Raw genomic sequence first — 24845 nt, forward strand, 5'->3', positions numbered from 1 at the left:
AAAAAAACGTGGGTTAATAGAAGGAGAATGAGATTCATCAACTTTTTTTATTTATAAAGAATCAAGAATCAAGAACCATACGAGTTATTATGTTTGAGCATAAATAGTGGTGTATTTTATAGTTTTTTTTTTCCTCCACAAAACTATATGGATTGTAAATCACTCCAGGTGAAAACCACAAAATAATGACAAATGGAGTACTCAATGACAGCCCTTCCAAAAATAAGCTGTTCAAAAATTTACAACTAGCTATCCATCCATTTCATCTATTTTAAGGAGATATGTAAGAAGAGTGAAAAAATATGGGACATTGACAAACTTTGTGACCCAACTCCTGCAAGATAAAAGAATGCTAAAATAATGTGTTTGTACAATGACGATGACGACTACCTTGCAGTAGGTCGAGCCATGGATTCGTCAAACGACACGTAGTTTTCGTTTCCACATAAATCAAGAGATCCCATATTCAAAGAGTGGATTGAGTTTCTAGACATATCATCAGAGTTACCTTCTCTAGTTGCAGTAGCTTCCCTTTCAATCAAAAGTGAATCTTGTATCTCCTTCAGCACTTCAGATATGGATGGCCTCAGGTGCCCATGTGGCTGGACACACATCAACGCTTTCTCTGCAATTTTCCACATCGATTGAATGTCGTATTCGTTGCGTAGCGATGGATCGATGATTCCTTGAATGTCCCCGCTCTCGATGTGTAACTTTGCCTGCGTTACAATCAATCAATCAATCAATGTGCACCATTCACAATCCATTTCATGAGATTTTGCAACACTAGGACTGTGCACCATATTTCCGTCTCATTAACAGAACCAAAAGAATTAAACGGCTGAGTACCATATATGTTATAGTTTGTACTTTTGTTAAAGGAATCAAGACTTACCCACTGGACGATATTGCGGCAATTAACACCAAAGTTTACATTAGATATTGCTTCTTGACCAGATATCAACTCGAGAAGAATAACGCCAAAGCTATATACATCGCTCTTGTCTGTCAACTGCTGAGAGATATAATACCTGATAATAAAATAACGCAACAAGGAAAGCACCAAATAAGAATTTTTAGCAATAAAAAAAATCAGAATTACATTAGATTAAACGCACACCCACATTCGTAATGGTATGTCGAGACAACCTAATATATATATATATATATATATATATATATATGACTTTAACCTGAGAAAAATATATAATTCTCAAAGGGTGAAAAGCTTACTCTGGATCCAAATATCCTACAGTTCCCCGAACGATGCTGGACACGTGGGAGACACCATCCACCGCAAGCTTTGAAAGGCCAAAATCTGAAACCTTTGCTTTCATGTGCCTGTCAAGGAGAATATTACTGCTTTTCAGATCTCTATGAATAATTGCTGGTATGCAACCTGTATGAAGGTACTCGATCCCTGAAAACATAACAAGCAGAATGTATTGAGGAAAATATTCAAGGAAGATTCTTCCATGCACATGACAAAACAAGATACATATAGCTTTTATCCAAACCTCTTGCAGAATCTTCAGCAATCTCGAGGCGCTTAATCCAACTGATAGTTTTTTCCCGTACTAGTGGACCTGTACACAAACAAGAAGTTAGTTGGCTTCTGAACCTGCATTGTTCTCTGCAAACATAACATGCGGGCTTACCATAAAGATGTTCTTTGAGAGTTCCATTATGCATGAACTCATAGACAAGCATACTTCTGTCTTCTTCTTGGCAATATCCAAGAAATTGTACCAAATTTCTGTGATGAATCCTTGAAAGAAGAGTCACCTTCAAAACAAATTGGTCATCCATCAGCCACAAATATCAATTTCTAATGTCATTAGGTTTTATCTAATATCAATCCACTCAATGCAATAAGATAAGAAAGGAAATAGACATCTAGACGTTCTATTTTTGTTGCTTCTTGCACTAATTATTTGAAAGACAGTGGTCAGAGTCTCCTTTTCAAAAAGCATTTGTCCATGCGGAGAGTACATCACCAAAAAGGTATTTTAAAATTTATGAAAAGTACATGGACTAAGACTAAAATTGGACATTTGAAAGTACATCACCAGAAAGGTATTTTAACACTATTTTTTATGTCCCATGTTAGTGCATTGCATTAACTATAGACGAAGAACAGCTGATTATCTTTGATTAGACAGGGAAAGGAGCACAATGGCCAAACAATCCAAAAGGAATCGTGCTCTCTAAAGCTAGAAAGTCTTCTTAACTCTTCCTAATTACAATCTACCCTCCCTTGGCTCCCTCTCTCGTCCCTCCCTTGTGGAGATTGAGGACCGATTAAGCACTCTCCCTGACAGTATTGTTCAAATGATTAGCATACTCTTCACCCTACACTTAACAGGCCACCAGTATATCCTTGTGTATGTAAATTGATTGCGTGAATGCTTATGCTTCTATCTACACCTACTGCCAACACTTTCACGTTGTCCAAGGTGGAAAATAGGAAGGTGTTAGTTTAGAAATTCAAAGTTCTCCCTTAATGATGATGCTAACATTTTCCACTGTACACGGACCACCAAAGCTTGAGAATCATAATCAGGCACAAGATGAACTCATAACACAGCCTCGACAACATATTGAGTTCCGACTCATGACTCAACGGCAGAGGTAAGGAGCTAGGCTGAAAAACAGACCTTCTTAATTGTTTAAATGGTGAAATATTGAAGATATAAAAGTGAAAGGAGCAAGTTCCTCATTTTTATCATTTGATTCAATAGGAAGACACAAAATTGCAAAATTTTCAGAATGATTGGCTTTCTCCCACGCTTGAAGGTTTTCTAACTTTTTCCCGACAGCATACCCCTCCCTAGGCCCTCTTCTCTCATTTCTTATAGCACTAGTAGATCCCACTAAAAGTTCTCCCAAATGGTTGTGCACAAATATTTAGCTTAACCTTCTCCCAACACTTAATATCTCATCAGCCTCAAGACTCACGATTTAGTCAGTCCCACGTGGTCCTCTCCAGTTTCTACAACATAATTGACACGAAAGAAAAAGAACAAATGATATAAGAAAGTATCGTGTAACCCGCCAACACGACCAATGTATTAATGGAAATCACAAAATGACAATTCAAGTATAACGACTGAATTGAATGGAGGATCCGTTATACGAATATTACCTCGTTCGCAAATTCCCGCTTTCCCTGAAAGGAGTTATTAGTCAAAACTTTAACTGCAATTTCTTTTCCGTCATTTAATTTCCCGTAGTATACAACACCAAAACCTCCAGACCCAATTTTTCTTTCAAAATCTCTTGTTGCTTCTACAATTTCATTAACACTGAAGCAATGTGCGGTTTCCTTGGGGGCATCACCCTTTGAAGAGGCAAATCTTTGTACAGGCAAGGATTCTTCAAGTAGATCTGCTAAATTAATTTTTTTAAATATACATAACCATGTCAAATCAACTCATGTTCTTGAAAGGAAAAAGTTTCTGTATGTACCTTGTTCTTGATATCTTTTTCTTCCTTTTTGCAAAAAGTAGCAAGATACCACAGTAGCCAACAGCAGGACAAGAGCACCAATTACTGAACCCACAATGATATAAACGTGGTTCTTTTTCCCCCCTTCATGAAGATTGATGTTTCCAGAGTAGCTGTTAATCAAACGAGTGCACATAGTGAAGGCAAGTATAGAGAGAAATGAACTTGCTCAAAACCTTAAATAGTTGGTATACAAAGGGTAACAAGGCTTTTGGAAAAACAACAATTATTTTAAAAATGACAATCCATTTCGGACAAAAACCTGATTGCTTGCAGCAGTCATCCCAGGACTTATTAGGCAGGCCCGAAGAATTTATTTTCCTTGAAAAAATCACTTTTAAGATTATTTTACCTAGCATTGACCCACAGTTCTAAGGCTTTGTATAAATAAATACGACCATATATTGCAGACTAGGAATGATTTACAATCTGAAAGAAGGAAAATTCACAAGTGAATATTTATTAATCTCAAATCATCTAGTATTTCCACAACACTTTCCAGCACAACCTACAAGAATTCACCTCCAAAAAAAATTCAAAGTTCAGGATAATTTAAGAGCACAATGAAACAATCTATAGACCAAGTATGAATCAGAAACTCACTCTATGACTAGGTTTTTATTGAGAAGACCAGAAGGCACTGTTCCAGATAACATGTTATTCTGAACATACCTACAACCATCAGATGCATGAAATATATTAAACACCTCACTTGGAATCTGTAAATGTAAACTCTGTTAAATACTACAAAGTAGTCAATTCAAACATATGGCAAGAAAATCCTCAATACTTACAGCTCCCGTAAACTTGGTAGATTTGCTAAAGAGGAAGGCAACTCTCCAGTCAACTGGTTGTTCTCGAGATGGCTAAAGAAGCAAAGATCTCAGTCAGCTTAAAAACCTTCAACAGAATATGAGATATAATTGAAGTCATTTGAGATTACAGGATTTTTAAGTCCGCGCATCCAGTAAAGTCTGGTATAGGACCTACGAACGAATTTCCATCAAGCCATCTGCATAGAGGCCACAAACAGATGGTAAACCAAAAGAGACATGAACCTTTATGGATATAGAATAGAAATAAGACAATTGGACAACCAAGAAAATGTATACGCAAAATGGAACTTACAATTCAACTAAACCGCTCAACTTTGCAAGGTCTGTGGGGATGCTCCCCGTCAAATTCTTTTTGGACAATGAACTAACAAGTGCCAAAGGAAGATATAGTAACTGGAATGATCAAATATAGTTGAGCACAAATAGACTTGAAAAATGGCTGAAATGGCAACAACTTTTACATTTTAACTATTCTTGACCGTGGATCAGAGTTACATTGCAACCATGACCAAGGAACTGGCATGCATGGATCACCACCTTCATCCCAATCTGAAGATGAAAATTTTGAAATTACACTAGCAACAGCTGCTCCTGAAGTTTACATGTTCCATTAGCAAACATAATCAGCAAAGATAAATACACTATTATAGGACCAATAAATATATAACATACGAGAGTTTAAACTTGGAACCAATTTGAATTTAGGCTTACCATCTAGAGAACCATCACTTTTTTCAAGATACTTGTTAATCTCCATAGCGTTTAACAGAGGTCCCAACGAAGAATCTGATGTTTTCCCAAACCGAAAAGATAATACAAAAGGGAAGGTTAAGTTGGTAAAACCAGGCTCATAAAGCCGATATTTTCCTTGAGCATTTTCTTCAATGTTGACTACAGCTTTGCTGATATCAGGCATGCCGGGAAGTACAAGCCTGAATTTTCTCGTATCAGTTGGACCCAAGTCTTCAATTTCCGCGAAGTAGGTGACAGCCCATCCAAAGCCAGGGAAACCATCCAAATTTAACCGGTAAGTTAATGAACCATTTCTTCCGACTACAGCCGTCTGCATAACTTTTTGAGGTGGCCTTTCATCTCTATCTACATCTATTGGCATTTTAGTGGAAATTTTTTCTGTACCAGCAGCAACATCAACAAGGTAATTTGCTTTTCTCACAGAGTCCGACTCCCATATCCGGTCAAATGGATCATCAGGATACCTGCCGTGATGGTTTCAAGTTACTAATACATTAAAAAAAAAATTGATCTTTATATAAATATTAAAAAGCATTCTCACAACAGATGGCACTACGAAGCTTGGTAAAAAAAAAAAAAAAGAAATCCAGTTATTGATTGTTTTATTTATTTACTGCTGGCTGCTTGTGGACCTATTCCTGCGGCTATAATATATGAGTATATGAGAAAGCAACGATACAACAAGTGCTGACTAACCTTACTGGAGCTTCGGAATCTGCACCAAAATTAATCCTTGCTGAGACACTCAGGTAAAACTGATCCTCAAATTCAGTATAGTAGGTAGAGCCATTAAATTGTCGAAGCTCAAGCGTGGATATGAATGGCTGCCCAGTTGTAGCATTTGACAAACAGACGCTTACTGTTGGAGTTGAAGCCAGAAATATGAGCTCTCGAACTTCTATAGTGTTGGCATCAGATATGACAATTGTTGACCAGTGAGTTGCCCCAAGGGAAATATCAAATTTTGGATACACGTTGTTATTGTCGAAGTTACCATATAAAAATGTTGCTCTGAGAAGGTAACGTGTTCTACTAGTAACATTGAGTGAGTAGCAGTACTTCCTGGAATCAGCAGGGAAGTGTCTTAAGGTCAAATATTGCTTCTTTGTCTCATTTGCAACAGAAATGTTAATTGCTTCTCCAAAACGAATTTGAGTATCTGGAACCCACTCCAGACCAATATCGTCAGTGAAACTTTCTTGACCTCCACAGTCCAAACTTACAAACCCTACTCCACACAACATACAGAATACTTTAGATTCGTAGTAAATACTTAACCATTCGGTTTAGCGATCTCTATAGTCCATATTGAGAATAAACATGGTAAAAATTACTACATGGCAAGCTTCAAAAAGACAAACCAAATAAAGAAGATGAAGAAATTCTTAGAACTTGTAATAGTAATGTTCAAAGAGAATTTGGCAAGCTTCATACAACGACAACCAAATAAAAAAGATGAAAAAATTGACACAGAAATGTTCAAAGGGAAGAGGGAACAATTAAAAATCACTCCAACATTAAATATTAAAAAACCATGCGGTACAAATTATCAAGTTAGTCAACACCAAGTCCAAGATATAAACATCAGAATATCAGCAACAACATTCAAATACCAGAAAGGATATCTAGCATCAATATAATCACGCTCTTTCCGTAATTGGATGTATTCTTTTGGATACTTTCAATCAAAGTTCAAGAATGGAAAGCGTCAGTCATCAACTAAAACCAAAAGTTTAGGTAATGGTGACGGCAGCGATAGATTCTAAGACATCTAAAATGCATTCTTCATAGACAACAAGCCAGAATCTAACAAACACTGCAACAGCCATTGAGCAGACCGGAAAGAGTGAAAACTGAAGACTCGGAGATAACGCCATATAAAACTTGACAAAAACAAAGAAACCAACAACCGCAAAGCTCGATAAACCTCGCGACATAAAAGTTAGTCGAAAATGAGTATAAAGTCCAACGAGCATGGAAAATCACTGAAGAAGCTGGAAAAACAGAGATGGAGTAGATACCTGGCATCTGAGCAAAGCATGCGTGGAAAAGAAAGAGAAGAAGAAGAAGCAGAAGCTTAGTCTCCATTTTAGCGAGCGTGAAGAAACGATTGGAAAGAAGATTCAGATATCCGTCATTCTTGAAGCCATTGAAGCGATTTGAGAGCTTAAGAGAACAGAAGGGCAAGAAAGTGGCGCACAGAAAGTAAAGTAAGCAAGAAAGAACGATGGGTATTATTATTAACAATTCTTCAATTCAATAATCAATCGCGAAATGGAATAAATGAAAGAGAGAGAGATTGGACTGAGTCGAATTGGCGCCTTCTCTCTCCCTCCTTCGAGCTCGGCTCATTCTGTTATTTATATATTTATATATATATATATATATATATATATATATATATTTTTTTTTTTTTTTTTTTTTTTTTTTTTTTTTTTTTTTTTTTTTTTTTTNGTTATTTATATATTTATATAAATATATATTTTAATAAACCTTCCAACATTAGTGTGAGGTATATATTTCTATTCTGTTATTTATATATTTATATAAATATATATTTTAATAAACCTTCCAACATTAGTGTGAGGTATATATTTCTATTCTGTTATTTATATATTTATATAAATATATATTTTAATAAACCTTCCAACATTAGTGTGAGGTATATATTTCTATTCTGTTATTTATATATTTATATAAATATATATTTTAATAAACCTTCCAACATTAGTGTGAGGTATATATTTCTATTCTGTTATTTATATATTTATATAAATATATATTTTAATAAACCTTCCAACATTAGTGTGAGGTATATATTTCTATTCTGTTATTTATATATTTATATAAATATATATTTTAATAAACCTTCCAACATTAGTGTGAGGTATATATTTCTTTAAATTTTTTAAGAAAATACAAGCTAATTTTTTAAAAATTAATGGTAAATTTAAATATTTTTAGGACAAGAAAAAAAAACGGTAAGAAAATAAGCATGATTTCAAAAAAAAAAAATAAATATATAAATAATTATATCCTGCCTGCAACATGGTCACACTAGCATGTGTCGATCAAATTCTCGCCCACAAATCGATATAATAGTTTGTCCTCACGCGTAAGCTTTTTTTTGTAACATTTTCATTTTCAAAATGTCTCCCAACCTATAAATTTTCAAAGTAAAGCATACTAAATTTGGAGTTTTTAAGATCGAACCATAAAAAACATGTACGTTGTTAGTATAAGTAGTAACTTACAATTTTTTTATAATTTTATTCTCAAAATCACTCTTATTCAAATGTGGTGTTGATTAATTCATGTACTCCTCTTTTACTTGAGTGTTATATGTCCATCAGTTTTTATCTTGATTCGTTCGCCTCAAACTACCTCTTATTAGGAGATGTACCGCTTCAGTACTATTTATTCTATAGTTATTAATTTCACTGAATTTAATTAATTAATTTTTTTTTTTTTTGACAGGGTCGGGTCATGGGGATGCGTGGGACCCAGCAGAAAGGTGAGATACAAATATACAACGATGAAAAAGCTGGAGTAGACAACAAGGTACGGTAGGCTGTACACGTGGACGAACGTGATTTAGCGCAGAAGGGCCCCACCACTAGGTTGCATCCGCGTCACAATGCATCTAATTTCAGCTGGAAAGGTATAAATAGAATAATAGTCAATAATTATTAATCAAAGATAATTTAGGGTTAAATTGATGATTATTGTTAATTATTGGACATCGGAAAAGGATAAAGAAAAACCGAACATCGAAAGTTGCGCACGTGCTGTCGGTTTGGTTGGGCGTACGGAAAAAATAATAAAACGGCTGAACCGGCGAACCGAATTGACCGGCTCGTTGGCGGGAATTAATAGTGAATTCCGAAAAGAAAACCAATTGATTAGGATTCAAAGTAACTTTCTGTCTGTGTTGAAAAAAAAAAGTATTGAAAATAAAAAAAGAAAAAAGAGTTAGCTTTTATGACTTTAGTCTTTAATTCTTTGAATTTGAAAAAAAAATTATTTTAATTTTGTTTCGATATAAATTATTTTAATTTTTTATTTCAACGATATACGGAAGGAAGGGTTTGAACTCGTAACATATTGGTCGATAATTATATAATCTATCGAGATATTAAATTTTAAATTTTATCTTCGCAAATCCACTTATTTAACATTCAAAATAAAAATCCTTTTTATCGGTTAAAAGGTTGACATGCTCGTTTTTCACAAGTTTAATAGTGTAATCTCACATTATTTCAAGCTTTATATGCGAACCTATAAACTGATCAACCTGACGATGTGGTATTATGAGAATATTACTATGAATAATATAGCGTGGAAGCTCTCGCTTTATGTTGCTTTCAATATTAAGTTTCCGTGCATTGCTATCACTTCCATTTCCAACCTAAACTTTCTTTTTTTTTTATTTCGAGATTCTTCGGAATTAAGACTTTCTTTTTTTTTGAACAAATCTCTTTTGATTATACTTATTTGTTGGCTTTTTGGCCTTGATCTCATTTTAATTAATTTCAATCAATTAATTGATGTTTTGATGATAACAAACCTACTTTTTAATTATTAATTATTTTCAGTATTTTGAACTGTCCAACAGTATAAGGTCGGGAATAACAATTTCAACGACTTTTCAATTACTCAAATCAGAGCTAAAACGAAGAAATTACAGTCGAGACAACATACCCGACGTGATGATGTGGCAGCAAAATCAAAATGATGGACAAATCAAGATATATCAAAGTATGACATTTATGATTTTTGGAGAGTAACAAATGGTGGAGTTTTTCTTATTACTATATTTTTAAATAAAGTTATTTTTACAAAATATAAATTTGAATCTAACCGTTACTCACATCGATTTTTATTATTACTATATTATATTATTATATTATTATATTTTAAAATTTTGGTGGTTACTCACATAGTTTTTATTATTATTATATTATTATATTTATAATAAATTTTGAATTTCATTTGACCGTTACTCACATAACTTTTTATTATTATTATATTATATTACTATTATATTAAAATTTTGAAATAAATGAATTTAGAAAATTTTCTTATTTATTTACTTTTAATCTCCACCTTCCATTATTCCTAACACAATCCAATGGTCAATATTCAATCCTACATTTTGCCACTTTTCTCCTCTATATAAACTCATCTTCCCCACATTTTAAAATACACAACTTACATACATCTCCAATCCTCATTTGTTCAAAGTCTCCATTGTTTGTTGCTCTCTCCAAGCTTACAAGTTCATTTCTTTTCATCTTATTCTTGAGAGGGATTATTTTTGTATTGTGAGGAAATAGTTGTGAGTATCCCAAATTGTAAATCTACTCTTTGAGAGAGTTGTGGTGTGTTATTATCAAACTCAAATACTTGTATCGGTTTGATCCTGCGCCGTGGAAAGGATTGAGTTTGCTCTTGAACTCGTAAAAAGAGCGGTGTAGCGGTTTGACTCAGATCCGTGGAAAGAGTCGAGAAAGTTCTTTATTCAAATTCCCAAGAGGCGCTTGGGGAGTGGAGTAGGTCGAGTTTGACCGAACCACTATAAAACTACGGTGTCATTTTCTCTAACTCTTTTCTACTTAATTTCAAAATTATTATTGTGATTTATTGCATGTTCTACTTGATTATTGTTTTGACTTGAATTACTTTGTTATAGTAATTATCATCTTCTACTTATTTGCAAAAAGTTTCATCATTAGAAAAATTAATCACGTTTAAACACTTTTATCGTTAAAACCCTATTCACCCCCCCTCTAGGGTTGCCATACCGATCCAACAATTGGTATCAGAGCAGGTTGCTCCTATAGATTTTTTATCTAAACTTTATTGTTCGAGCTTATGGCAAACCTACGTGTTAAAAATGGTTTTAGTGAAGGACAATCAACTTCTAGGCCACCTTATTTTGATGGAACAAATTATACATGTTGGAAAGCTAGGATGAAAATTTATTTGCAATCCGTTGATTATCAATTGTGGTTAAATGTTAGTAATGGTCCTTACATTCCAATAAAAATTGTTAATAATATTGAGGTGTCTAAATTAGAAAATGAATTTGATGAGCATGATATGAAAAAATGTTCTTTGAATGCTAGTGCTATCAATTGTCTGTATTGTGCCTTAAGTAATGATGAATTTAATAGAGTATGTATGTGTTCTTCGGCATATGAAATTTGGAAAACTCTTGAAGTAACTCATGAGGGAACCAATCAAGTTAAAGAAACAAAAATTAGCATGTTAGTTCATAATTATGAACTATTTAAAATGGAGGAAAATGAACCTATTGGTGATATGTTTACTAGATTTACTAATATTTTAAATGCTTTGAAAAATCTTGGAAAAGTATATTCTACTTCCGAAAATGTAAGAAAAATTCTTAGGTCTCTGCCTAAAAGTTGGGAGGCAAAAGTGACGGCGATTCAAGAAGCAAAGGATCTCACAAAGCTTCCTTTGGATGAACTAGTTGGTTCTCTCATGACACATGAGATTACCATGAACGGGCACATGGAAGAAGAATCCAAAAAGAAGAAAAGTATAGCCCTAAAGTCCATCAAAGTTGACTCTGAAGATGAGGACGTCCTTGATGAAGATGATGTCGCCTACTTCACACGTAAGTATAAAAATTTTATTAAAAGGAAGAAACAATTAAAAAAACATTTCACAAATCAAAAAGAGTCAAAAGGTGAAAAGAGCAAAAACGATGAGGTAATATGTTATGAATGTAAAAAGCCGGGTCATATAAGAACGGATTGTCCTCTCCTCAAATCATCTAAGAAATCCAAGAAGAAAGCAATGAAGGCTACTTGGGATGATAGTGATGAAAGTGCAAGTGGAAGTGATGAAGAAGTAGCAAATTTTTGCTTCATGGCTCATAGTGACAAAGAGGATGAACAAGAAGATGAGGTAACTCTTGAATCTCTTTCTTATCATGAATTATTTAAACTTGTTGATGAGATGACAATTGATTTAGAAAAACTTAGTTCAAAGTATGTTGTGCTTAAAAAGAAATATAAGACTTCAATTATTGAAAATAAGTCTTTACTAAATGAAATTTCTTGCTTAAAAGAGAAGTATCATAATATTGTTAAAATTGATGTACCTTGTGAAAAGCATGTATTTGATTGTGATGAGAAAAATGCATTACTTGATAAAGTCAAGTCTCTTGAGCATGATTGTTGTGAAAAAGATAAATTAATTAAATTGCTCAAAGAAAATGAATCAAATAATTTGCAAGAACTTGGTAGGGCTAAGGAGTCTATTAAAATGTTAACAATAGGTGCTCAAAAATTAGATAAAATACTTGAAGGAGGTAAGTCATATGGTGATAAAAGAGGATTAGGCTATATTGATGAATGTTCTACACCTTCAAGTTCTAAAACAATATTTGTTAAAGCATCCCCTATCTTGTCTAAATCTAGCAATAAATTTGTATCTAAGTATGATAAATCTAGATTTGTGCCTATATGTCATTATTGTGGTGTTGAAGGTCATATTAGACCTAAGTGCTTTAAATTGAAAAATTCTCAAAACATTCCTTTAGGAAGAAAAGTTTCTCAAAATACAAAATTTAACAATGTTTTAGAAAATAATTTTTCGAATAAAAATAGAATACACAAATTTAGTCCAAGAAATAAATTATTGCATAATGTTGTTTGTTTTTCATGTGGTAAGTTTGGACATAAAGATTATTCTTGTTACTTATCTAAATACAATGTCTTTAATATGAATGCAAATATGAAATGGATTCCTAAATTTGTGAACACTAACTTTCTAGGACCCAAACAAGTATGGGTACCAAAATGTCAATTTTGAATATCCTTGTTTTTAGGTTTGTTTGAAAGCCTCCAAGAAAAATAAGTGGTACTTGGATAGTGGCTGCTCAAGACACATGACGGGTAATCCATCCAAGTTTGTGAATCTTTCCAAGAAGGATGGTGGCTTAGTAACCTTTGGTGATAACAAGAAGGGTAAAATAATTGGTAAGGGTACTATAGGTAATGACTCTTGTACTCTCATTGAAAATGTATTGTTAGTTGATGGTTTAAAGCATGACTTACTTAGCATTAGTCAATTATGTGATAAAGGTTTTAGAGTTGTATTTGATAAGAATAATTGCATAATTGAAAATGCTAGTGATAGAAAAGTTTTGTTTGTAGGAAATAGAGATGATAATGTGTATACTATTGATTTGAATGATTGTCCTACAAATGATAAATGTCTTTCGGTTTTGCTTGATAACTCTTGGCTATGGCATAGAAGACTAGGACATGCTAGTATGTACTTGATTTCAAATATTTCAAAAAATTCATTAGTTAGAGGTCTTCCTCAACTTAAATTTGAAAAAGATAAAATTTGTGACGCTTGTCAAATGGGTAAGCAAACTAAGTCTTCTTTCAAATCTAAAAATATGATTTCTACTATTAGACCTCTTCAACTACTCCATATGGACTTATTTGGCCCTTCTAAAATAGCTAGTTATGGAGGAAATTATTATGCTTTTGTTATAGTGGATGATTTTTCAAGATTTACTTGGGTTTTGATGATAAAACATAAGAATGATGCTTTGAAAAGATTTGCTAGTTTTGTAAAAAGAGTTCAAAATGAAAAAGGATTTTTAATTACTAAAATTAGAAGTGACCATGGGGGAGAATTTAACAGTGTTGCCTTTCAAAAATTTTGTGAAGATAATGGTCTTTCTCATGACTTCTCCTCTCCAAGGACTCCTCAACAAAACGGTGTGGTTGAAAGGAAAAATCGTACTTTACAAGAATTTGCTAGATCAATGTTAAATGAGTATGATTTACCTAAATATTTTTGGGCGGAAGCCGTTAATACCGCTTGTTATATTTTAAATAGAGTTTTAATTAGACCTTCATTAAATAAAACTCCTTATGAACTTTGGCATAACAAAATTCCAAATGTTGGGTATTTCAAAGTTTTTGGTTGTAAATGTTTTATTTTGAACAACAAAGAAAAGCTTGGAAAGTTTGATTCAAAAACGGATATTGGTATTTTTCTTGGCTATTCATCTACTAGTAAAGCTTATAGAATTTTCAATAAGAGAACTCTAATTATTGAAGAATCTATGCATGTGGTATTTGATGAATCTTGCAATAATATTTCTAATGAGTCTATTTGTAGTGATGATTTAGAAAGAAATTTTGGAGACTTACTCGTTAGTGACAACGGCAAGGAAATTGTTACGAGTAAAGAAGAGATGAGCTTAAAGGAAGAAGGTTCTTCATCAATGCCAAAAGAATGGAGGTATGCCTTGTCTCATCCCAAGGACTTGATTCTTGGTGATCTCGAACAAGGTGTGAAAACTCGCTCTTCTATTAATTTATTTAATAATCTTGCTTTTGTTTCTCAAATTGAACCAAAAAGTCTTAAGGATGCCGAAAATGATGAGTTTTGGATTTTAGCCATGCAAGAAGAGCTAAATCAATTTGAAAGGAACAAAGTTTGGGAATTAGTCCCGAGGCCATCTAATACTTCTATTATTGGAACCAAATGGGTTTTTAGAAATAAAATGGATGAAAATGGGAATATCATGAGAAATAAAGCTAGACTTGTAGCTCAAGGTTATTGTCAAGAGGAAGGCATAGATTATGAAGAAACTTTTGCACCCGTTGCTAGATTAGAAGCTATTAGAATGTTACTTGCTTTTGCTTCTTACAAAAATTTTGTATTATATCAAATGGATGTGAAAAGTGCATTTTTGAATGGTTATATTATGGAGGAAGTTTATGTAGAACAACCTCCCGGATTTGAAAATGTAGAATTTCCTCATCATGTCTATAAGTTGAAAAAGGCTCTTTATGGCTTAAAACAAGCTCCAAGAGCTTGGTATGATAGACTTAGTAATTTTCTTATTGGGAATGATTTTAAAATGGGCAAACTCGACACTACACTCTTTATTAAGATTAAAGAAAACGATATGCTATTGGTGCAAATATATGTGGATGATATCATATTTGGTTCTACTAATCCTTCTTTATGTGAAGAATTTGCTAAATGTATGCATAGTGAGTTTGAGATGAGTATGATGGGAGAACTTAGTTTCTTTCTTGGACTTCAAATCAAACAACTCAAGGATGGTATCTTCATCAATCAAGAGAAATACACTAAAGATTTGCTCAAAAGATTCAAGTTCAATGGAGGTAAGATTGCAAGAACTCCCATGAGCACATCCACTAAGCTTGACAAGGATGAAAAAGGTAAAAGTGTGGATATTAAAACTTATCGAGGTATGATTGGATCTTTACTTTACTTGACCGCTAGTAGACCCGATATTATGTTTAGTGTATGTCTTTGTGCTAGATTTCAATCTTGTCCTAAGGAATCTCATTTACATGCCGTTAAGAGAATATTTAAATATTTGCTTGGAACTATTGATCTAGGATTGTGGTATCCTAGAAATGTTGAATTTAAATTGATAGGATATTCTGATGCGGATTTTGCCGGAAGCTTACTTGATCGTAAAAGTACTAGTGGAACTTGTCAATTTCTTGGTAGTTCCTTAGTTTCTTGGTTTAGTAAAAAGCAAAATTCGGTTGCTTTATCTACTACCGAAGCGGAATATATTGCGGTTGCTAGTTGTTGTGCTCAAATTCTTTGGATGAAACAAACTCTTTGTGATTTTGGATTAAAGTTTCATAGTGTGCCTATATTTTGTGATAATACAAGTGCTATTAATTTAACTAAAAATCCTATTCATCATTCTAGAACTAAACATATTGACATTAGACATCATTTTATTAGAGAGCATGTGCAAAATGGACATATTATTCTTGATTTTGTAAACTCTAATAATCAACTAGCCGATATTTTCACCAAGCCATTGAATGAAGAAATTTTTTGCAAAAATAGGCTTGAGCTTGGTATTATTCGTTGTGATATATCTTGAATTTTATAATTTTTGAATGCATGTTTTTAGGGGGAGCCATTACGTCATTCTTAAATGTATTCTCTTTCGATTGTTCTTTTTGATGATTACAAAGGGGGAGAAAATTAAGAAAAATATGCTCTAAGTTTGTTGTTTTATTATTTATGAATCATTTACTTGTTTTATGTTTTCATAATTTCTTGAGGCATTAATATAGGGGAGAATATGCTTGAGTAAAATTTATGATAATATATTAGCATATATTACATGGATGGTGTATTACCTTGGTTTTTATGAATTTTTCTTGAAATGGTTTGTCATCATCAAAAAGGGGGAGATTGTTGGCTTTTTGGCCTTGATCTCACTCTAATTAATTTCAATCAATTAATTGATGTTTTGATGATAACAAACCTACTTTTTAATTATTAACTATTTTCAGTATTTTGAATTGTCCACAGTATAAGGTCGGGAATAACGATTTCAATGACTTTTCAATTACTCAAATCAGAGCTAAAACGAAAATTACAGTCGAGACAACATACCCGGCGTGATGATGTGGCAGCAAAATCAAAATGATGGACAAATCAAGATATATCAAAGTATGACATTTATGATTTTTGGAGAGTAACAAATGGTGGAGTTTTTCTTATTACTATATTTTTAAATAAAGTTATTTTTACAAAATATAAATTTGAATCTAACCGTTACTCACATCGATTTTTATTATTACTATATTATATTATTATATTATTATATTTTAAAATTTTGGTGGTTACTCACATAGTTTTTATTATTATTATATTATTATATTTATAATAAATTTTGAATTTCATTTGACCGTTACTCACATAACTTTTTATTATTATTATATTATATTACTATTATATTAAAATTTTGAAATAAATGAATTTAGAAAATTTTCTTATTTATTTACTTTTAATCTCCACCTTCCATTATTCCTAACACAATCCAATGGTCAATATTCAATCCTACATTTTGCCACTTTTCTCCTCTATATAAACTCATCTTCCCCACATTTTAAAATACACAACTTACATACATCTCCAATCCTCATTTGTTCAAAGTCTCCATTGTTTGTTGCTCTCTCCAAGCTTACAAGTTCATTTCTTTTCATCTTATTCTTGAGAGGGATTATTTTTGTATTGTGAGGAAATAGTTGTGAGTATCCCAAATTGTAAATCTACTCTTTGAGAGAGTTGTGGTGTGTTATTATCAAACTCAAATACTTGTATCGGTTTGATCCTGCGCCGTGGAAAGGATTGAGTTTGCTCTTGAACTCGTAAAAAGAGCGGTGTAGCGGTTTGACTCAGATCCGTGGAAAGAGTCGAGAAAGTTCTTTATTCAAATTCCCAAGAGGCGCTTGGGGAGTGGAGTAGGTCGAGTTTGACCGAACCACTATAAAACTACGGTGTCATTTTCTCTAACTCTTTTCTACTTAATTTCAAAATTATTATTGTGATTTATTGCATGTTCTACTTGATTATTGTTTTGACTTGAATTACTTTGTTATAGTAATTATCATCTTCTACTTATTTGCAAAAAGTTTCATCATTAGAAAAATTAATCACGTTTAAACACTTTTATCGTTAAAACCCTATTCACCCCCCCTCTAGGGTTGCCATACCGATCCAACATTATTCACTTTTTAGTCGAAAATTAGGCCGATTATTCCACTCGAGTATCTTTCTTTAACGCTTTTCTACCTAATTTTTAGTTTAATTGGTATTTTCAATTCCACGCCAATATACAAATAAAATTGAAATAAAGGGAACCTTGCAAATATTAATTATAATATATAGTTTTATAATGGATTTGCTTGACTATTTGCCTTTAAAACACAACGGATGGGAGGGAAAAAAATTAAATTAAAATGAAATAAAAGGAGAAAAAAACTTTGGTATAAAGATGCATAATACCTCTTCCTTTTGAGGACGCCTTTTCCTTTGCTTAGTGGAATCAAATGCTAACAGCTAATGTGTTATATGATTTTAGCTGCATTTAAATTTTTATATTTTTGTATTTTTAGAATTTTTAAAAAGTAAAAAGCAGTAAAACGGCAAAGAGATAATGCGTTTCACATGATTGTTTCACTTTTTTCTAACACTTGCTTAGCGGTCAAGTTTCTGAATGAGAATTATGGTATATACTTCGCCACCTGTCTCTAATTTATAATTTATGTCCATAATTTAACAAAAATTCCTTTTAAAATTCACACTCCATAATTTAATTAAAAATATATATATTATCAAACCATTTAAATTCCAAGATAATAATTATATTAATTTAAAATCTAAATTATAATCTCATTTATTTGTTTGTTTAATTAGTTCAAGAATCGATAATTGTTTCATACATTTTGTATTGTCATCTTGAATAAAAAAATGAGATTATATTTCATTGGCTCGCTGAGAATGATTCTAATCTAGTTCATGACTTATTAGAAGTAGATGACACTCTGTTAGGATATTCTCGTTAAAAAAGAAAGTCAGGTCTTCGTGGGCCGCCCAACAATGGACGGCCCATCTCTAATTGGGCTGAAATCGGTCCAAATTTATATAGGTATTTTTGTATGGTGGAATAATTGGAATTTAACGATACTTTTAAATTTTTGTGTTAAAATTATTAATAAAAATTTTAAAAGATATTATTAAAATATTGAGAGTTAAATTGATAAATAATTCTATAATTTAGTTTAAAAAAAAAAAAGAAAAAAGGAGAAAATATTTTGAGAAGTGACGTGTGGAACTAGAGTACCTATAAATATTTAGTGAGCAGCAGCAGCAGCGAAGAACCGAAGCTTCATATCTCGATCCGATCGCCGTCTTCACTGCTCTGAAACAACATTTTTGTCACGCAATTGATAGGCGAAAGCTTTTAATCCCTTGTCTGCCTCCAGAAAGGAGCCTACCAATTGTAGCCATCGCTAAAGAGAGAAAGGGATGTACCTCTGCTTCTGTAAGGAGAGTCCGAAACGACCGATTATTCTTTGTGAATTGGGGACGAAAACTTTGGAAGGTAATCACAGTTCTCGATTATCGGTTTTTCAACCATTTTTATGCACAAATTTCAGAAGAACATAGCTTCGTATGCTAAAATAAGATAGTGAATGAGAAGAGGACGCTCTGAAGTCTGAATCAGGAGATGAACTGACCGGTAAATTGAATGAAATTGCGTTGCGATGCTTTCGATTTAGGGTTTGCAGAATGAATAGTTGAGTCAATACTGACTGACAGTTGCTAATAATTGATGGATGGATTTGTATTTTGACGATTGGACTTTTCATCTTCGTCTTTTTGTTTTCTGACAACACGATAGGAACTTCGCTTGATAAGGAGAAGACGGATCAGTAGGGTGCAGGCGGAGGTGACGGCGGATGCCGGCGAGGCGGGCGGAGATGGGCCTTAACTGCCGTAGGCACAGGCCCTACGATGAAGATGGACAGAGATCATGAATGCGACCCCGCAATGAGACGAATATTCTTAGGTAAGTATTTCGAACTTATTTTTTGCATTTCGAAACTTTGCTGTAGATGCATTAATTTTATATGTTAATAGAGGAAACATGACCATAGAAGAAATTTTTAGGTTTTAATGGAATAGGAATACTTCATCTATTTGTTCGTCACCATCACTGTGTAAGGAAAATGGGTACGATGCTAGAAATTTTCGTTGCTTATAGATTGATGATTAGGATATTTACTCTTTTCGTTGGGTCCGATATTCAAATTTTCATTACCACATTGGTTGTATTTAAATTTTTTCTCATTTAAGTTTAACAAAAAAAAATAAAGAAATGTAATTTTTTACTTTTAAAATTGAAGTGTACCTTTCTTTTATAAAGTGTCTATAGTTTCACGATTTTAAAATATATTTACTAGAGAGAGTTGTTTTAAAACGCATGGAGAGTGGTCGTCCACATTGCCCAATATTTGATTCTGATACTATTTATAATAGCCCAAATGCAACGCAGACAAATATTGTCTACTTTATTCTGTTACATATAATCATGTCTGCTTCACAGTTTAAAAATGCGTCTAGCAATGAGAGGTTTCCACATCCATATATGGAATAATTTGCTCCCCTAGTTGATGTGAGATCTCACGCTATTAGCTTCAACGAAATGGTAAAAACGGAACCATAAGAAACAGAGCTTAAAAACTCAAATATGGAAGATAAGGAAGTGAAGGAAAGCCATGGTCTTAGGTTCACTAATAAGCCCAACATAACAACATTGTCAATGAAGCTATAAAAGAAAAAAAAAAGGAAATGAGTGATATGAACATCCAGTAACCTCAACATACTGAGAATCTTAAAATACATCAATAAATGGCGTTGAAATAAGGCAGCGGACTCAGACTATGGGTTACCTGTAATCTTTCCGAAACAAAGAAAGAATGATGCATTTGAAGTGAGATATTTGTGTTCCTTCTTCCCATTCCACCCGGTGCTCTCTATCTCTGTTCAACTCCTACAGTAGAAGATTGCTGGGAAATGGGTTTCACCAACACCAGATGAAGCTGATGGAATGGCAGTCGAAGAAGAAGAAGAAGAAGAAGAAGAAGGGAATCCTGATGATGCTGCAGCAGAGAAGAGTGGCACAGAGGTTGTTCCACTTGGGTGGCCATGGATTTGCCACTCCCATGACCCAACCCCAACCCCAACCCCCATCCTCATCTCTGTTGCTCTTTCCTGCATTTTTTACCAATTTTAATCATGTTACCAATTCAAACATCCATCCAAAACACCTCAAAACTACCCACCTACCCAAATATACCAGATATATATCATCGAACAAAGGATTAGAGGTTCAAATCTTTCTAACCCCACATGATAACTCAATCAGTTTAGATATATATCATCCACCAACGAATTAGTGGTTCAAATATTTCAACCTTACAGGATAGCATCACATAGGTTAGAGGCTCAAATCTCTCCACCCACATGATAGTTCAATTGGTTTAGATATATTTCATCCCCCAATGGTTTAAATTTGTCCACCCCACTAATTTTTTACTTTAGAAGAGAGAGAGAGAGAAAAGAAAGAAAAAGAAACTAGGTAAAGTATGGTGAGCCCCACATGATAAACAGATATATCTACTCCTATCTACCTAGTACGTGAGGAGCTGAATGTAAACAAAAGAAATATGTACCCTTCAACTGAAATAAATGTGTTTTGTGGACCTCACATAAAAAAACAACTTACTCACAGAGTTCCTAGGTAAGCTGAATATAAACAAAATGGCGTATGTAGTGATTATTATTACCCTTGAGTTGGGAAAGAAACTGGAGTTTGAAACACTCCAAGGAGAATGGTAATTGGAAGGCACTGCAAAGCTATACGGCTCGGAATGGGATGATCTAATTGCTGCTGAAACAGAGTTCTCAGGCTGCCATTGGAGATACATGTTAGCCGAGCATCAAAACAAAGCGAAATGCAGCATTGAGAAACAATTACCATAGCTCTTCTCTCAAACATGGCAATGCTCTCACTTTGAGCCTCACAAAGATTTGGGGGAGCAATTCCCAAGTTCAGATCAAGAATCTGGTTGTTGTCTGCATGTGGGACATAATCAACACAGTTTTCAATACCGAATGTAACTCGATTGACCGAGCAGACGGGTCGTTAAATGATGAAGTAGCAAATTGTATAGCCAGAGAAGGAGCAAACCTGCTGTGCCAGCCGCCTCAGAAGCCATCTCTGCAACATAAGAACTTGGTTCAAAGTTTGTGACAGCCTCCTTACCATTGCATTTCAATGCAGCTTTGTCATATGCTCTGATTAAAAAGCAAAACAAGAAGTTAAAAATGAAATGGTGTAAGCTTGAAAGGGTTAACAAGAATGGTTTTAAGAAGACCTTGCAGCCTCAATCTCACTATCAAAGAGACCAAGATATATGTACCTACAAGGAGGAAAAAGCCAATAAAAACAGCTCAATTCAAGACAAAAACCCAGAAACATAAGCCAACAAAAACACAGAAAACAAAGTCCTAGGATGTTCTGTCCAAAAGTTAAGAGAATACTCACTTCTTGCCCAAGAACTGGCCCATCCGAGCCTCCCATCGCCCACATTTATGCAGAGTGACCCCTCTGTACTTGGAGCTCCCCCTCGAAAATCCAGTGCTATGGCGGCGAAGAATATGAACAAACTCTTCCTTGGTAAAATTACTCATCTGGGACATTAATGGCAGCCAAGAGTAAAGCTCTTCATCAATGGCGTTAGAGAAAGAGTTTGAAGTTCTGACAGTAATGAGTATTAACTTAGCCAATCCCACCTGCTTAATATCTTCATCATAATCACTGACATTGAAATTGATATCTGCATCGACCCCCCGAAACTTGATCGCCGCCCGATCATACGCCCTGAAATGGAAAATCCGAATTCTAACACACAAGCAAACGAGAAGATAAATGGTTTTTGGTTACCTAGCAGCCGCATGTGCAGTATCGAAACCACCTGAAGGGGGAGGAAAACAGCCATGGCCATGAACAAGATTTAGATCAGAAAGAATGAAGAATCGAAGTTTGAACGAAGAACATTAAGAAATCATACCCAGATAAACTTGTTTCCCGCAGTCCCTGTAATGAACAGAAAATGTGCTCAAGAATGGCATAGATGGCGGATTCAAATTCAAGCAACCTAATATGGAGAAGGAATTGAAACCCTTACCAAATATGCGATTCCCATCTTCCTGTTCTTCGATAAAAGGTAACGCCACGATACTGCGAACTCCGAGACCTTGGACCTCGCCGATTCTTCCTCATCGGCTGATGCTGTTGTTGCCCTGGCGGTGCTGTTATTCGCCGCTCCAGCGCTCCTCCCCAATAGTGAAATTCCGGTGGAGAAACCTCCAGCCACTGCTTCTGAGAACTCGAACCAGAAGATAACCCGCCTGTTAATGGAAAAAGCTCCATCGTCTGATCGCGCTGGTTATCGGAAATACAGAGTGACTTGGCCGTTAAGTTTTCCTGAACCGCGCAGTCCTTACCGAAGGCGAACGGGAAAGCTTCATCAGCGTTGGAAGATGAGTCCTCGTCGCCGGTAGTGCTGGCAGAAAGATCGCCGTTAAAGCTACCGGCGCTTTCCATTCTGATCGGTGGAAACTGGAAAAGCCTCTCAGTAACCAACTCAACCGAATCAGAGGAAACAACTTGGAGGTTAAGATCCAGCATTGGGTTTGAAGCTCCACGTTCTGCAAAAGCCATTGAAATCAAAGCATAATTGGGATCGTATTGAATCAATCCATCACAACTCCACAGTAGTGGTTACAGAAACATAGAAGCATGGTGAAAGAAACTGACAGAAAGAAGAAGAAGAAGAAGAAGAAGAAGAAGAAGAAGAAGAAGAAGAAGAAAAACAGAGAGATTCTGAGAAGAGTAGAAAAGGGTCACCAGTAAAGAGAATGATAACTGTTTTAATATGATTGTGAGGGGGCAGAGGAGAGAGAAAGGGAGAGAGAAAGTGGGAGAAGCCGTTGTTCTATTGGAGGTGGAGCTCGATTTCCATGGCGGATGGAAGAAAAAGGGGAGAAGTGGGGGACTCACTTCTTCTTCCTCTCTTTCTCTGAGATGTTTGAAAGAAAACAAGGGAGACTGTGTGGAGGTTAAATCAATCAGACCAACGGACACCAATTGTGACTCAGACCACTCTCTCTTTCTCTCTCTCTCTTTTCCTTTTTAAAGTTTGAGTTTAAAATACATTTTTTTACTTTAATTTAGTATAACCTTTTTTAAGCAATTAATGGCATATTTTATGGAAATTTAATAATCTTTTTTTAAGTACTTCATTCATCTTTCCATTTCAAAATTTGTTCATAATTTCTACCATTACAATTAATCTAATATATATAAGATTTTTTGAATTACCACGATACGATTGAGTTGCCTTATAGATAGCAATTTCAATTTTTTGAGAATAACTTTATCATTGAAATCGTTCTTGTTTTAATATAGTTTTGGTTTATTCATGTGCCTCTGCTTAACTCTAACGTTAGAATTTGTTTCCTAAAATCGAGAAGAGTGTTGTTTATAAATTGTTTAAACCGGAAAATGTTGAATTACTATTTTATCATTTTTCTTTTGAGATTTTATTATTTTTAGTGAATTTACAAAATGTAGAATAATTCTCAAAACATTCTTTTTTTTTTTTAATAACCATTTTTTTATTTTGCCCAACTACCAAAAATAGCGTACTTAAATGTGACAAACCAATGTTGATTTCTTTTTATTTTTTAAATTTTATAATGCAAATCCCTAGGAAAAGGAAGGTCCACTTTTACATGGAGCTTGAAAAATTTGGCAATGGCCATTAACCATTTCTAAATATTTTAATGTATAATTACCCAATTGGAAACTAAAAAAATGTGTTTTTTAATTAATAAATAACAACATTTTTTAATAGAAAGCAAAATCAACCAACTACACCGTTGATGCCTAGAGAGAATACAAGATTTATCTATTATATAAAAAAAATCCCAAGAAAAGATAATAAATATAAATTATAAGATTAAAACTTTTCTAATAATAATAATAATAATAATGAAATTAAAGAGAAAACATGTGTTTTATTATGGTCAGAGAGACAGAATCATGTACGGTACGGTGCACTGGAATTTAATGTGAATAGCTTTTTGTGGTACAATAAATTGTAACATTGTCATTGATATAGGACATCAACTTTTTAAAGACAAAACCTTGGGGATTAAAACACACTCTTAATACATTAACAATTACCCTTTTTATTTCTTAATGCAAAAAAAAAAAAAAAAAACTTTAATATTGATTTTTAAGGAAAATTTAATAATATTTTAGAT

General features: G+C 33.7%; 2 protein-coding genes across 4 annotated transcripts; both read right to left on the bottom strand.

The window, feature by feature from the left end:
- Positions 1 to 169: 169 nt before the first annotated feature.
- LOC111441904 (probable LRR receptor-like serine/threonine-protein kinase At1g67720) lies at positions 170 to 7437 on the bottom strand. The gene is made up of 15 exons (XM_023079097.1): positions 7118 to 7437; positions 5793 to 6324; positions 5055 to 5560; positions 4805 to 4934; positions 4636 to 4707; positions 4451 to 4519; positions 4302 to 4373; positions 4111 to 4179; positions 3469 to 3620; positions 3146 to 3387; positions 1659 to 1785; positions 1518 to 1586; positions 1234 to 1420; positions 896 to 1031; positions 170 to 719 (listed from the first exon to the last, which is right to left on the bottom strand). The coding sequence occupies exons 1-15, from the start codon at positions 7182 to 7184 to the stop codon at positions 387 to 389; spliced, it is 2763 nt and encodes a 920-aa protein (XP_022934865.1). The 5' UTR covers positions 7185 to 7437; the 3' UTR covers positions 170 to 386.
- Positions 7438 to 20231: 12794 nt separating this feature from the next.
- Positions 20232 to 23611, bottom strand: LOC111442052 (floral homeotic protein APETALA 2-like). Of its 3 annotated transcripts, none has more exons than XM_023079305.1 (10): positions 23425 to 23611; positions 22703 to 23225; positions 22586 to 22611; positions 22459 to 22489; positions 22060 to 22395; positions 21890 to 21934; positions 21703 to 21809; positions 21490 to 21587; positions 21299 to 21421; positions 20232 to 20723 (listed from the first exon to the last, which is right to left on the bottom strand). In XM_023079305.1, exons 2-10 carry the CDS (start codon positions 23203 to 23205, stop codon positions 20496 to 20498), a joined length of 1497 nt encoding a protein of 498 aa, XP_022935073.1. In that variant the 5' UTR covers positions 23206 to 23225; positions 23425 to 23611; the 3' UTR covers positions 20232 to 20495. The 3 variants fall into 3 exon arrangements, with proteins under 3 accessions (XP_022935073.1, XP_022935074.1, XP_022935072.1); XM_023079306.1 differs by lacking the exon at positions 23425 to 23611 and having other exon boundaries at positions 22060 to 22205; positions 22308 to 22395; positions 22703 to 23383; XM_023079304.1 differs by lacking the exon at positions 23425 to 23611 and having other exon boundaries at positions 22703 to 23384.
- Positions 23612 to 24845: the final 1234 nt, after the last annotated feature.

This window comes from Cucurbita moschata, unplaced genomic scaffold, assembly GCF_002738365.1.
Source record: "Cucurbita moschata cultivar Rifu unplaced genomic scaffold, Cmos_1.0 Cmo_Scf00004, whole genome shotgun sequence".
NCBI classification, from domain to species: domain Eukaryota; kingdom Viridiplantae; phylum Streptophyta; class Magnoliopsida; order Cucurbitales; family Cucurbitaceae; genus Cucurbita; species Cucurbita moschata.

Excerpts from the sequence above, each read along its gene's own strand:
- LOC111442052 (XM_023079304.1), bottom strand. The coding sequence starts at position 23,238 with ATGGCTTTTGCAGAACGTGGAGCTTCAAACCCAATGCTGGATCTTAAC. Across the intron at positions 21,422-21,489 it reads TGTTTGAGAGAAGAGCTATG|CCTGAGAACTCTGTTTCAGC; the intron begins GTAATTGTTTCT and ends CTCCAATGGCAG. Across the intron at positions 20,724-21,298 it reads GTTTCTTTCCCAACTCAAGG|GAAAGAGCAACAGAGATGAG; the intron begins GTAATAATAATC and ends TAAAAAATGCAG.
- LOC111441904 (XM_023079097.1), bottom strand. The coding sequence starts at position 7,184 with ATGGAGACTAAGCTTCTGCTTCTTCTTCTTCTCTTTCTTTTCCACGCA. Across the intron at positions 5,561-5,792 it reads GATTCCGAAGCTCCAGTAAG|GTATCCTGATGATCCATTTG; the intron begins GTTAGTCAGCAC and ends CCATCACGGCAG. Across the intron at positions 4,180-4,301 it reads CTACCAAGTTTACGGGAGCT|GTATGTTCAGAATAACATGT; the intron begins GTAAGTATTGAG and ends TGATGGTTGTAG.